The sequence below is a fragment of the Belonocnema kinseyi genome, chromosome 8, assembly GCF_010883055.1.
Source record: "Belonocnema kinseyi isolate 2016_QV_RU_SX_M_011 chromosome 8, B_treatae_v1, whole genome shotgun sequence".
Taxonomy (NCBI): domain Eukaryota; kingdom Metazoa; phylum Arthropoda; class Insecta; order Hymenoptera; family Cynipidae; genus Belonocnema; species Belonocnema kinseyi.
This window is the reverse complement of record NC_046664.1, coordinates 64,105,081-64,119,825: the sequence shown is the minus strand read 5'-3', so window position 1 is coordinate 64,119,825 and position 14,745 is coordinate 64,105,081. Positions and strand designations below refer to the sequence as shown.

At 26.7% G+C, this 14,745-nt stretch overlaps 3 protein-coding genes across 6 annotated transcripts in view; 2 read left to right on the top strand and 1 right to left on the bottom strand.

The window, feature by feature from the left end:
- Positions 1 to 7,630, bottom strand: part of LOC117177843 (tyrosine-protein kinase Fer) — a 23,968-nt gene extending 16,338 nt beyond the window's left edge. For 2 of the 3 annotated variants that reach the window (XM_033368829.1, XM_033368830.1), the window contains exons 1-4: positions 6,814 to 7,630; positions 3,808 to 3,981; positions 3,628 to 3,724; positions 3,203 to 3,398 (exon numbers count right to left, since the gene is read on the bottom strand). In XM_033368829.1, coding sequence (XP_033224720.1) covers positions 3,203 to 3,398; positions 3,628 to 3,724; positions 3,808 to 3,981; positions 6,814 to 7,026 — 680 coding nt within the window. In that variant the 5' untranslated portion in view covers positions 7,027 to 7,630. Of the gene's footprint in view, positions 1 to 3,198; positions 3,399 to 3,627; positions 3,725 to 3,807; positions 3,982 to 6,813 lie in introns of those variants that run through there. The other variant, XM_033368831.1, reaches the window with a different exon arrangement.
- Positions 7,631 to 9,796: 2,166 nt separating this feature from the next.
- On the top strand, positions 9,797 to 10,571 carry LOC117179021 (cytochrome c oxidase subunit NDUFA4). The gene is made up of 3 exons (XM_033370645.1): positions 9,797 to 9,946; positions 10,033 to 10,179; positions 10,286 to 10,571. Exons 1-3 carry the CDS (start codon positions 9,902 to 9,904, stop codon positions 10,349 to 10,351), a joined length of 258 nt encoding a protein of 85 aa, XP_033226536.1. The 5' UTR covers positions 9,797 to 9,901; the 3' UTR covers positions 10,352 to 10,571.
- Positions 10,572 to 10,836: 265 nt separating this feature from the next.
- Positions 10,837 to 14,745, top strand: part of LOC117178087 (phosphopantothenate--cysteine ligase) — a 9,080-nt gene continuing 5,171 nt past the window's right edge. The window contains exons 1-2 of one of the 2 annotated variants that reach the window (XM_033369325.1): positions 10,837 to 10,973; positions 13,056 to 13,199. In XM_033369325.1, the coding sequence (XP_033225216.1) occupies positions 13,077 to 13,199 (123 nt within the window). In that variant the 5' untranslated portion in view covers positions 10,837 to 10,973; positions 13,056 to 13,076. The remainder of the gene's footprint in view (positions 10,974 to 13,055; positions 13,200 to 14,745) is intronic. The other variant, XM_033369324.1, reaches the window with a different exon arrangement.

The following is a 14,745-nucleotide window of genomic DNA, read 5'->3' as shown; positions in this document are numbered from 1 at the left end:
GAATCCATTTTAAATTAGACAGGGTCACTTGAAATCGCAAAACTTTCAAAAAATATTTAGAAGAATAAAAAGGTAGGGTTTTCAAGAAAATCTTTTTTATTATTTTCTTCAAACTTTGAAAAAACGACACAAATATTTTTTCTGGAAACTACCACCTTTTTTATTCTTCCAAATATTTTTGAAAAGTTTCTACTAATAGAAAAAGGACATCTTATCATCTTTATGTGGACTAAACCATTTTTAAGACAGGGACAAATTTTTTCACCTAAAAATGTAATTTTTGAATTTATTCGTAAACTATGAAAAATATTGCAAAAGAACAAGAGACATTTTTCATAGAACTTTTTTGGACGTGAAGACTTTTATCTAGAAATTTTTTCGCCTTCTCCTGGCTACAAAAGTTACTTAATAAGTGTCAAACATACAAAATATCTTCATTATCAAAGTTAAACAAAAATTTACAAAAAATTTAAAGGTGGATTTTTCGAGAAAATGGATTTTTAAAATTTTCCGGCTGCTTTTGAAAGAAGACGATGAACGCAATTAGAAACAAACAGAAAATATTATATAGGCGATAAACAAATGTTAAATAAGACAAAAAAGTTGTGCTTGATCGAGAGATGCCCAGAAATTTTTTTCTTTGATTAAAACGGCCACCCAAAAAATGTAGTATTTACATTTCCACTGAGAACTTATTTTCAATTAAACAGAAATAAAAACTATTTGTTTACAACATAGTTAAATCCGTTACCAATTTGTTGATTCTTCAAAAAAAAAAGATAAATAGTCTGAATTTTTAAACCATAAAAGTTAAATTTTTAAACAAATAATTATACAGAGGAATTCCTACTCAGAAAAATTAATTTTCAATTAAAACGACAACGATAAAAACGAATTTTCTACAAAAAAGTTTAATTTTATGCCAATTTCTTTAATTTTCCGCAAAATAGTTTAATCCTCAACCAAAATAGATAAATCTTCAACTAAGAAATTGCATTTTTAAACAAGAAGAGATGAAATTTTTACCAAAAAGTGAATTTTCTACCAAGACAAAATTTTCAGTTAAGAATGAAAAATAATGTTAAAAAAATTGTTGAATTTTCAACAAAAAGATTAATGTTTATCAAAAAATTTTATAGTTGATCTTTCCACTACAAAATTTTAAGAAAAAATAAAAACAATTAGATTTGACCAAACAGTATATATTTTCCACATGACTAGATTTTAAAAATAAAGTTGATTTTCTACCAAAAAAAAAGACGAATTTTCAACACAAAAACATAATTTTTTATTCAAAATGTTGAATTTTTAACCAAAAATGGAGTAGATAAATTTTCATTGAGAATGAATTTTCAATCAAAACAAAAACGAATTTTCTACAAAACAGTTTAATTTTATACCAATTTGTTGAATTTTCAAACCAAAAAGCCTACTTCTCTACCAAACAATTTAATTTTAAAAACAAGAACAGGAAATAATAACAAAAAAGTTAATTTACAATGAGTCAGTTGACTTTTTAAACAAAATATTTGAATTTGTAGTTTTAAAAAACTTGTTTACAACAAAACGAATTTTTAATTTAATTGTTTAGCAAAAAAAACGAAATTTCAACTAAAATTATGAATCTTCAACGAAAAAAAATGAAATTAAAAAAAAATTCGTTCAACTTTCAACCAAGGAGTGGAATTTTTAATGAATAATTTTTTGTTCAAAATTCTACTTTTTGGTTACAAATGCTACTATTTAGTTAAAGATTTAACTATTTTATTGAAAATTAAAGTTTTTTGTTAAAAAGTAATCGTTTCTGGACGTAATCGTTAATCGTTTCTTTGAAAAGTCTATTTTGTATTTTTGTTTAATAAGTAATCTCTTTTACATAAAAAAACATACCTTTTGTGAAAATTCAACGATTTTTTTGAAAAAGTCATCGTTTTTTGGTCGAAAACTTATACTTTTGTAGAAAATTCACCTTTAATATATGAAAATTAATCATTTTTATTGAAAAGTCTACTATTATAATTTTGGTGTTTAGTTTAAAACTCAACAAAATGTTTGAAAGTTTATTTATTTTATTGAAAATTGAACTAGGTTCTTAAAAAGTCACCTTTTTGTTTAAAATTAACCTCTTCGTTCAAAAAATCTATTTCCATTGATGGTTAGTTCATTTTATCCAATACAAAAAAAAATTAAAAAAAAATAATATTTCTTTTTCAGAATTAATCTGAATTCAACTATTTTGTTAAAAAGTCATATTTTGTTGTCGAATATTGATACTTTTTGGGTTGAAAATTCTCTTACTTTAAGAATCGTCTTTTTGGATGGAAAATTCAACTATTTTCTAAAAAAAAATATCACCTTTTGGTTAAAAATTCATCTCTTGGTTAAAAATTGATCCTTTTTGATTGAAAGCTAATTATTTTTATTTGAAAAAAATTATATTTTTATTTTATAATTAATCTAAATTCAACTATTTTCTTAAAAAATAATCTTTTTTATCAAAATTTCAACTGATTTATTAAACACTTGTATTTTTGGATAGAAAATCAATCCTTTTGGTGTAAAAATCCTCATTTGTTAGAAAAGTCATATTTTTTAGTTGAAAATTCGTCTTCCTTGCTTCAAAATTAAACTGGCTTGTAAAATATTCATCTTTTCAAATTAAAAATTTAAGATTATGTTTGAAAATGGAACTCTTTAATCTTTTTTGTTTGAAAATTCGATCATTTGTTTTAAGATTCGTCAATTAGGAAAGTGTAATAAAAACGGTATTTGGTCTGCAAGTTAAAATTTTGAATAAAATTGTACTTTTTCAACTGAAAAAAGTCGAAAAAAGATAAGAAGCCCCAAAATAGGAGAAAAAGGTGACAAATTCCTAAAATATAGTTTATAGTTATAGTTATAGTGGGTCAAAGAACAAAACTAGAAGTTTTAAAAAACAAAGCACAACATTCAAATACGCATAACTTCTTAGACATTTCTTTTTTTTTTTTGCAAATCGAAAAAATACTTATCGCCTAATTTCTTCTAAAAACCAACATATTTCGTCCCCGAAAGATTATTTTGGAGAATTGAATTTTTAAATTGGACGATTTAATTACCTTCCTAATATTTTATGGAAAGCATGTAAAGAAAAGTTGAATTATTTTTTAAATATAGTATTAAGATTAAACTATTTAATCATTTCGAAACGTGGAAAACTTACCATGCAGAAATAAATTCCTGATGAATGGTTTGCTGTCTGTGAAGAAGACTCGGCAAGTAACAAGTCCTCAAATCATTTTCACATTCCGTGACAGCACCGAGAAGTAAAACGTATTCATTATGAGTTAAGTGCAATTTTCTACAAGCCTTTTGATACTTTTCTCTGACTTCATCCAGTTTTCTTCCTCCTCTTCCAGCTAAAATAAAAATTTATATGCTTCTGTATTCGTATTTTTTAATTTTAAAATATAGTAATTGAAATCATAAAACTTTTCAAATAAAATTGTATTACTAAATTTATAACTCTGAATTATTACCTCACTTTAAAGTATTTCTGTACGATTACTTCTTACATTTTAGTATATAATATTTTCATGTTTGGGTGTAATCGATCGCAAAAAGGTGGAGAAGATAAAATGTACCTACACTTTACGTAATGCTCCTCGAAACGAGATCTCATTAACTTGTAGGATTCTAAGCTCTTCTGGTAATCCGCCTTTTTTCTGCCGACATCATCTGTTAACTGAGGAGAACATAAAAAAGTGCAATTCTCAGTTACAAAGGAAACCACAAGAATGATTATTGGGTCACGGTGTTGATAAGTACCTGCTGGAATTGATTATTCAACCAAGCTTGCTCTTCCTGATACAGTTTCCTGGCACGTCTTCTTTCCGAAAGAAGAGTACTTATGTGATCTACAACTATATTTTCCATCGAGTCTGCTTGTTGTTTTATAAGCTTTGCTGTCTGGTCTATCGAATCCATGATTTCTCGCCAACCCTACAAATATTTATTTCGTGTTTTATATAAAACATATGGTTTTAAAAAAAACTATTTTCAATTTGGAGAAAACTTTATTTTCATCGAATTTAGAATTTAAAACAATTCAAATAATTTTATAATTATAAATTATGTATATTTTAATTTTTCTTAAATGCGAAATAATAAAACCCAACTTTCTTTATATTTTACCAAAAATCATTGTATTTTACAGAAAAACGCTATTTAGACATTGGACACATTTTTACACAGTTTCAAGTTGTCTTTAAATTTTTATCAAGAAACTAGTGGATCACCTGATTTTTTTAAATTATGCCAATTTATAGTTATGTGAATTAACCCACAGAATTTTCAAGGTTTTCTAGTAAATATAGAAAGAATATAATGCATACATATAGTATAAAGTGATAAAAAAATTTTAAAGCATCATTACAATTTTAAAAACCACACAAACTTTTAAATTATAATAAGAAGAAAAAAATGAATTTAGGAATTTCAACTTAATCTTGTTGCAAAGAAGTAGCAAAAAGAAATTTGGAAGTTATTAAATTGCTTTTAATTTCATGAATCTACTCAAATTCTGAAAAAAAATCCCTCACTATTCCAGGTATTTCCACGTACAATTGAAGGGTGGAAGAACAAAACTAGATAACTAAAAAATTCTGAATTTTTCAGAAGAGCAAACAAATATTTTGTATAAGATAGATGTGTCAGTTGACAATCTCAAAGCGACACTTGCCAGAAATTGGAACAATATCGGCTGCGGATTACGGTAAAAAATGTAATCACCAGTTTCAATTTTTACCATTTTCAAAGGAAAGCTCTATCCCGAGATATGGAGACATTGTGTAAGATTAATAAATATTTGATACTAAAAAGCTAGTTCTGTACTGCCACCTTTCAAATTATGTATTGCACGATACACACATAACCCCTTTAATTACCCACATATTAATGTTTTAATTGTAATTAAATAAATTTATTAAAAAATCGAAAAACATATATTTAGCAGTATCTTAAGTTCATTTTTGCAACTAATGGTATATTTTACTTTAAATGCCCTTTTAATTGATTATTTTGATTTAGAATACATCTAATGTTTTACTTTGAGTAGAATACATCACCCAGATTTTTACCAGAATTAAAAAAAAAATACATTTAGGAGTATCTGAGCCTGTTTTTTTTCTTCAAAAATGTGCTTCGCTTTAACTGTTGCCGTTAATGAAATATTTTACTTTAGCATACATCCACTTGATCCTTTTGTATTCCAAAGTAAAATAATCCATTAAACGCAACAATTAAAATAAAATAAGCACTTAATAATAATAATAATAACATTTTTTTAACTCTGTAAAAAATGTTTGGCCTTTTTACACCACATTCAATAATATTTCGAGGAACTATTTCAAAAAATTTTTTTTTGTTTAGACTACTCTAATAAGTATACAAAAATTACACGAATTAATTATAAATAGTATTTTTTCATTCCTTATTAATATCTAACTAGGTAGGCAGGGCGCTTTTCATACATAAAATTAAATAACGACGCTCCTTAATTTATGAAAATAACTTTATAAAAGGATAACAAATTTCTTGATTGAAAAAGCTTTTAGGATCTTTATAATTATAGAATAATCTTGAATATGCACGTATTATCACTATCGAATAATAAAGGATGTGAATAGTAATAAAAATAATTCGTATTTATTATTTACATAGGTAGTCACGTAAAATTCAGAGAATATTTAATATATCATTTTAAATAAAATATATTTTACTGAGATTAGTGAAAAAGTTAAAAAAAGTTCTATTTAAATAAATATAAATCCAGTACTACAAAATTTACTTTTACAAATGAAAAAGACTGTGTTTAGTCGTCCCAAAAAAATGAAGGAGCTGAAAAAGGAGATGAACTAGTTCCAAAAGTTCGGGATTAGCCAAGCTTTTAAAAAATAATTCATTATTATAAATGTGAAACAAATTTAGGCCCGCTCGAAAAAATGCCATACCTTTTTCTGCCGTTTTCAGCTCTTGTTCATCTGAGTAGATACCCCGTTAAATGATTAATTCGGAGAATTTTAATCGAATATAAATATTAAAGTGAAAGTCCTGAATATCTTGTTTCGGTGCAGATTGGAATTTGCATTATTTAACAAGTCTTAATTTTAATTATTCTTTTTATAGTTGATTAAGAATATGTAATTACTTTCTGCAACATTAACATTTTCTAATTCTGAAAGAAATTTATGCAAACATTTTTGATCTTTTTCTCAAAATGTTATGAATGCCATTAAAAATCCACAGAAATTTCTCTTTACGCGTATTTTACCTGTTTCTGAATTCCATTTCAATTGCACAATCGTATTCGATGAAATCTTATAGAATTGCTTAATAAACGAAATAAAACGTTCGTTATCATTGGAATTACACGATTCTTGTAGATAATTTAAAATTTTCTAAAATATATTTTGTTTTGAATTTTAAAAAAATAGAGTGAAGAGCTTTTATAACTTTGTGGGTAAGAGAATACATTTTTTTTAATATGATCAGAAACGGCAATATGTGCATACCACTGAATACTAGAAATTTAAATATTTATTTATTTTTTAAAAATCTAGCATTCATTATGAAATCGTTCATGATATAATTTATTTTTATGTTTTTATTTCTTGATGATCGATGATTTAGAATTCAATTAAATTTATTTAATATCTTCGGCGTCAAATCTCATGTAATTTTCGTTGATTTTTGGTACCTTGCAAATATTTTGTATACCAATCTTTGCACAAAATTAAGTTATTTAAAAATCGGAAATGAAAAGAATGAAAATACCTGGGCAATCATACTCCCAATAAGTTCTTCGGTCCTTTCGATTTTTCTGCCCTGGACACTCAGTGCACCAATGGTCGAAGCATATTCTCGATCCGATTTAACTTTGGTGGTAAGACACCGGCGCATCGTCTCCAGGAGTTTAATTTCGGCTTCCTGGCGTCCCAAAAGGGCCTCTTGAGAAGCCTGACCCTGTAAACTCGTAGAAAACCCCATTTTTCAGGAAATCCTTGTCAGCCAAAAATTACACTTGACACTCAAACCAAGACAACTTGATCATCGTTTTTCACTGCAGTTCAATATACTAACGTTAAAACAACACGTCTCGTTTGAAATTCAAAAAACAACAAATTCCTGAGCACCCAGTTCCCGGAAAATCGCGACGAATCATCTGATTCATGTTCAATAGTGATTTTGAAACTTAAACATCACTTGCTTAGGTAACCTCGCAAGATTCTGTATGAGCAACTTCACCCAAAATTGCTCGCTGAGATCAACATTATTTATACGTGAGATCAAAATTAGTTGTTAAACTTTTATGCCACCGCCTGGTCTGGCGAATACCGCCGCGGAATGTAAAAATACGAGACGTCAAATCAATTCCGATAACGTGATCAGAGAGTCAGAGGTGATTCAACAGGTTAGAGGTAACCGATGATGGAGTCTCAGAACCCCAATTTTATGATGTATTCTCGTGTTTACTGATGCTGAAAGGAAGCAGCGTGTTTTTGATTAACTTATTAGGATTTAATGTATTCATTGTAGAAAGTTTAAACAGGTTTTCTTGTTAATAAAAAGTTTTTTTTAGGTTACTTGGTTACCATGGTCATGCCATCAGCTGACATTTTGACTAGGATTTTCTGCTAGGTTTCTCGGCGGGAAATTCAAATACGCGTGTTCCAAAATATTCGAATGGGAAAAGACGTTAGGGACCGTTCAAAAACTACATCACGCTATTCAAATAGGATACTGAATTCAATACAAAATACTTAGATTTCCAGACGAAATATAAACAATTTTCAACAAAGTACTCGAATTAAAAATAAATTGAAACACGATTTTTCAACAAAATAGTTGAATCCTCAACAAAACCAGATAAATTGTTGCCTTTTTAGCCTTCGGAGGTGAATTTTCCATTGACTGTTCATCAAAATAGTTGAACTTTCAATCAAAATAATTAATTTTCAAAGAAAAAATGAATTTTTTAGTATGAAGTTTAACTTTTAAACAGTTAGTTGAATTTTCAATGTAAAATAATTAATTCATAACTCAAAATATAGTAGTTGATATTAAAAATACATTTTTTAATTTCAAATCGAAAACAGTTGAATTTGCACTAAAAAAAGTTGATTTCTCATCAAAAAATGAAATATTTGACATTAAAAAACAAAAATATTTCAAGTTTAAAATGAAAAACATTCAACCAAAGAGAGATGAATCTTCAACGAATAAATAATGAAGTTTCGAACAAAGTTATTAGTTCAACTTAAAATCAAGTGGTTCAATTATCAATCAAGAAGATTAATTCTGAACAAAAAATGACAAATTATCTACTAATTAGTAGAATTTTCAACTAACTACGATGTTTTTTAACCAATAATAGAAATTGTTCAACTATCAGTTAGAAAAATTAATTTTCAACGCAAAAAAAAACAATTTTAACTAAATATTTAAATCTTTAACCAATGGAATGAATTTTTAAATAAGTAGATTAACTGTCAATCAAATAGTTGAATTTTCAAGCAAAAAAGATAAGTTCTCAATTACAAATTTATTAGTTGAATTTTGGACTGAAAGCTTTCGATTTTCAACCAAAAATCAAATAGTTAAATTTTCAGTGAAAAAATTTCTAACAAAAAAAAAACGAATATACTTTACAGTAGTTCAAGCTACAACTAATAACATGCATTTGTAACAAATTAATACAACTTTCAATCAAGTAGCTAGATTTTCTACCAAAAAAATATGAATTCTCAACAAAACATTTATTAGTTGAATTTTGAACTAAAAGCGATCGATAGGCAACCAAAAATGGAATAATTAAATTCTCAGTTAAAAAGTAAATTTTTAAAAACAACAAAAATCGAATTTCTAATAAAATAGTTAAAGCTTTAACCAATAAAGTGAATTTTCAAAAAAGTAGTTCAACTTTCAAACCAAGTGTAAATGAATTTTCAACTAAAAACTAATTATTTTCAGCCAACAATGGATTAGTTAAATTTTCAGCAATGAAAATTAATTCTCAACGAAATAAAAACAAATGTTTAATATAAAAGTTAAAACTTTAATCAAAGAGTTTAATTGTCAAGAAAATAATTTTTTTTCACAATATCTTTGAATTTTCCAACAAAAAAGATGGAAGTTTTACCAAAAGAGATGAATTTGATAACTCTGCTATTGTCTTTTGAATAAAAAAGAATGAACTTCTATCCAAAAGTAGTTTGATTTTCTTACTGGATTCCATTAATTCAGTTAGAATAATTCAAGCAAAGAAGAACAGAAAAAAATGAGGACTAATTTAAAATGGGAACAAGTTGGGAATGGGGGAAAGAATGCGAGGTCTGTATTTTAGGATGCTTTCCTTGTAAAAGAAAATGACTAAGTTTTATTTGATCAAGCATTTAAAAAGATCCTTATTCACAAATTGTAATTTATAAGGAAAACCCTAATTTTTCGACCCCTCCCGCCATTAATTGTCAAAAACTTGCCCCCTCCCCCTGAACGTGTGATGTAGTTTTTGAACACCTATTACTAGTTTTTGGATAAATAAATGATTAAATTTTAAACCCCTACAATATTATTTAAACTTTTAATAATTTTCAATTATGGAAAAAACTTTTTAAAAACTCGAGAGAGCTGAAATTTTCAACAGAAAATATAAATTTTCCCGAAATTTTTTTTAAACTCCCGCACCCTACTTTTGCGGATCGCTCGCCAGATGGCAAAAGATGTCGATCAAAGACGGATGCGTTTCGGAACGCTTCTTACGTCAGTCCTTTTGCAGTCTGCTGTAAGACAGCATCTTTTTTCCTGAGATTTGTAGCCGTTCAGTTTGTTATCTGATCCAAACAGAACAAAAAAAGGCAGAAAGATGATACAGGGACTGGACATCAAGTCCATCAAAAAACATCCATCGGTGAGCCACATTTTTAAATTTTCAAGTTACTCCGCATCTCTTGTTATAAAAAAGAAATATATACATATATATAATCTACTTTGCAGCTGATTCCTCTGTTCGTCGTCCTTGCTGCGGGATGCACGGCTGCAGTTGCGTACACAGCCAGGTTGGCTCTTAAAAATCCTGATGTTTCGTGGACTCCGAAAACAAAGCCCGAACCTTGGAATGACTACAAGGACAAGAGATACCAGGTAAGCATTTTTATTTTTCCGATTCCATCTTCTCCTTGCAATTAAGTAAAACTTTCCGGAAATTATGATACGATTTACTTTAATTCGCCATTTTTATTGTTTACAGCTCCTCGACCCAGCTAAAGGAAGGAACAAGGCTCATATGGAGCGACCTACATCAATCTGGAGTTAAAAGGCGTACAAAATAGACACATACAAACTTAGTAAATGAAACGAGAATAAATACGTTTTTCAATTTTAAAATACCGTTCCGGTACTCATTTTGATTACACCTGGTATACCTGAATTGCTGGTGAATCATGAGGTTATTCAAAGGTCCGAAGTTTAAAATATCCTAATACTTTGCATTACTGTAAATATCTGGAAATAAAGTCTAGAGAATCAAATATCAATTCATGCTATTTCATTTTAGAACCTGTTCTCCATTTTCATTTATTGTGACATTTTTCGTCTTTATAAATTATTTTTAAACTTCTGATTTTATCAGGAAATTATACATTTTCTATGAAGATATTATGAAATTAATTATGACTTTTACTTTTATGCTTATGTGAATCAGATTAGATTGGAAGAATAATTAGATTTTCTTATAAGAACTCTTAAAGTAAACGTTATATTGTTCCAAAAACTATAAAAGCTAAATCATTTTTTTGAAAATGAACTATGATCCATCAATAATTATTCGTTCTTGCGAAACTTGATGGAAAGTTCAGACAAAGTTTTGATATCGCCACATTTTTTAATCAAGGTGTAAAGTTTAACCTTCATATTTTAGACTTGATGCATACAAAATAGTGAGTTTACTTAAATTTCAGTGAATATTGACTATTGTTAGAGATGCTATTATATTACAATTAACATGGATTTTCATTGCTACATTCTTACCTAACCCCAAATTACAAAATTCGAAATTTCTTTATGCTTTTAATAATCCTACGACAACTTGAACTTTCATTTTATGGAAATTAACTCTTCTTATATCAAGATAGTAATTTTTATATTTATTTAAGCTTAAGAAACTAAACAAGTTTTGAAATAATGCGGAATTTGAGGTTATGCATTACATAATTTTGATAAGATCGATAGATTTATATAAGATAAGTATATGTGATTTATATGCTATGTATACTATACATAAAAATTGCATGATTTTATTTTGTTTTTAACGATGTGCTATTTATCTTTCTCATTAAGTATATTCTTATTTGCCAGCGATTGAAAAAACTTAACCTTCATGAAAGATCATTTTTGGCACAGGAGTTTATTAACTTATTTTTAGATTATTCTTGAAAGCACTGTCTGAATTATTATAAAGATAAGTTAAGAGTGTAATACCGTTTATCCGGCGATCGTTTCAAGAATTATTTGTTTCTAAATGGCTAAAAAAATGTTCACGGCCAGGGTGTCTACCCTATTTCGAAAACCTGGAAATTTCAGGGCATTTTTTGTAGAGCGTGCCTAATTTTTTTTTAACATATTTTTTGTTTCGCTTGAAAAAAATTATCTTTCTTGATTAAATAGTATTTTTTAATCGTTTTAGTTGAAAATTCGTCTTTTATTTTCTTAAAAATTCAATATTATTCTAGAGTTAAAGAATCATAATAGGGAAATTCAAATTTTGTTTGAAAATTTAACTACATATTTTTTGGTAATTAGTTTTTTTGTTGGAAATTATTCATTTTTTAAAACTAAAAATGTAACCATTCTAATTGAATATTTCATTATTTTAGTTAAAAATTCATGTCTTTGTTTGAACATCAATTTTTTGTTACTAAAAATTCAACTATTCCGTTTTTGGTTGACAGTTCATCTTTTATATTAGTAAATTCGACTTTCTAGATCAAAATTAATTTTCTTGATTGAAAATTCCGGAATCCCAGCTAAATGTTCATCGTTTTGATTAAAAAATCAAATATTGCAGTTCAAGATTTATTTTTTTATTTGAAAATTCATCGATTTTTCTGAAAATATAACTATTTTTCTAAAAATTTGTTGTTTGAATCTTTTCTAATTGAAAATTGATGTATTGTGTCGAAAAATCATCTTTTTGAGTAGAAATTAATGTTTTTAATTAAAAATTCACCTTTTTGTTTGGAAATTTAACTATATTCAAGTTAAAGATTCATTTTAGTTAAAAAAAATCTTTTTTTCTAAAAATTTCCATTCAAAATTCATCTTTATTGTTTAAAGTTTTACTGCTCCAGTTTAATATTCATCATTTTAGTTGAAATGCCATACATTTGATTGCAATATCGTCTATTTTGGTAGATAATTAATCTTCTTGTTTGAATTCATATTTTTGATTGAAATTCAAGCGTTCTTGTTAAATATTCAACATTGAAATTGAAAATGTAACTTTTTGCTTGAAAATTCAAGTATTCTATTTGAAGATTCATTATTTTAGGGGAAAAATCATCATTTTGGTTGAAAATCCGTTGTTTTTGCATAGAAAAGTAATTTTTTAACCGCAAAAGTAACTCATTTTTGGTGAAAGGCGATCGTTTTCAGTTCATAATTCAACTTTTTAATTTTAAATTCATCTGTTTTATTTGAAGTCGCATCATGTTCTTAGTTTTATTTAATGAATCAATTGCGCTAATATATTAACGAAAATCCTGTAACATAATTTGTCTGAGATTTTGTAATTAAATTTCGAGTCAATTGCTTTAAGAAATGCTAAATATTTGAATGACTTTTATTTTTTTAGGATTTCTATAAAAACACATTTGGTTCAACTTAAAGGGGGTTGCATTAATTCATAATGGGGTTTAAACTATATTATTGTTTATCATTTTGTTCTTTCTATAAAATTATTTATTTACAAAAAAATCGGTTAATTAATTATTCTAAAATAATATTTGATCTTTAATTTCTAGAATTATAATATTTATTCCATCATGGTTTCCAATTGGGAAGATTTTTACGCAAAAAATCCACGCCCAGCCGATTTGGAACAAAGCGAAAGTCTTTTGAAAGATTTTATACGCCGACATGACGATCGTAAAGTAGTTCTAGTAACGGTAAGATGCCCTTTAAAATCCTTAAATGTTAAATATCTTATTTTATATTGATAAATGATGTCTCATTTAAGGAGCCATTCTAAAACTATGTCACAGTGATAGGAAAAGGGAGAGTTAACAGAATGTGACATTACACATTGAAAATATAAATGTGTACAACAATTTTTTGAAATTCTTAAAAAAAAAGAAAATTATTGATTTTATTTTACGAATATGTCTTTACATATTATTTTTGCACCTTTTTTGTTTTATTTTAGACGTTTAGAGATTTTACACTCTCCCCTATTCCCCCTTTTCTCGCCTTTCTACTTAAATGTGAACTAAATCAATAGAACACAAACGAAAATTTAACATACTTTATTTAAAATTGAATTCTTTTTATTACATAATTTATATCGTTCGGTTTAAAATTCTATAATTTAATTTTTGAACATTTGAACAAATTTTGAACAAAATTCAAAACTTTTTTGAACAATCAACTATTTTGTTAAAAAGACATATTTTTCGGTCGAAAATTCAACTGTTTTGTTGAAAATTTATCTTTCATGGATTGAAAATTCAACTACTTTGGTAGAAATTTCATCTTCTTTTTCTGAAAATGTAATTGAATAAGGATTCAGCTATGAATTTTTTCAGATATTCGTCTTTGATGTTGAATTAAAATGCCTCGTTTTTATAGTAAATCAACTTTTTTCGATAATTATTATTTTCAGATTGAAAATTCAACTGTCATGTAGAAAATTCGTCTTTTCGGCTTGAAAATTTCAACGTTTGGTAAAATATGAAAGTATTAAGTTGAAAATGAACTTTTCTGTTGAATATTCGCCTTTTTGGGTAACCAATTTTTTGCGGTAGAATAGTTTTTCTCTTGGTTAAAAATTCATTTTTCTTTGTTGACAATTATATCTCTTGTTTAAAATTCTACTTTTTAGGTTGAAAATGTAACAATATTTTAAAATAAATCATCTTTTAAGCTTGAAAATCCAACTATTTGGTTGAAGCTTAATCTTTTTTGTTTGAAAATTCAGCTATTTGTCTAGAAATGTATCTATGGATTAAAAACGGACCTGTTTGGTTAAAAATGTATCTATTTTTCTGAAAATTTACTTATTTTCTTAAGAATATATTTTGTTAAATAACTATTTTTTTAAAGTCATCAAAATTCAACTGTTTTTTTAGAAGTTCGTCTTTTTGGTTTTGAAAATTTAACTATTTACTTAACATTTTTTTTATAACATTTTTCTTTCAAAATTAAAAAAATAATTGTTAATGCTTTCCTGTAGACGCTTAGCGCCTACCAACTTTCTGGTCGAAAATGCAACTGGTTTGTTAAAAATTCGTTCTTATGTATTGAAAATTAATCTGTCATGGTAAAAAAGTAATCTTTTTCATCGAAAATTCATCTTTCTTGGCAGGCCTGAGATTATATGCAGGTAATTGAATCTAATAGTAATATTTTTGAAGAGCTTTAAATATTATATTAATTCATTAATATTAATAAACAGTAATTGAGGAAATTCGTTAAAAATAAAACTTTATTTTTATG

Coding starts and splice junctions, on each gene's coding strand:
- LOC117179021 (XM_033370645.1), top strand. CDS start 9,902: ATGATACAGGGACTGGACATCAAGTCCATCAAAAAACATCCATCG. Junction 9,947..10,032: donor CCATCAAAAAACATCCATCG/GTGAGCCACATT, acceptor TCTACTTTGCAG/CTGATTCCTCTGTTCGTCGT. Junction 10,180..10,285: donor ACAAGGACAAGAGATACCAG/GTAAGCATTTTT, acceptor TATTGTTTACAG/CTCCTCGACCCAGCTAAAGG.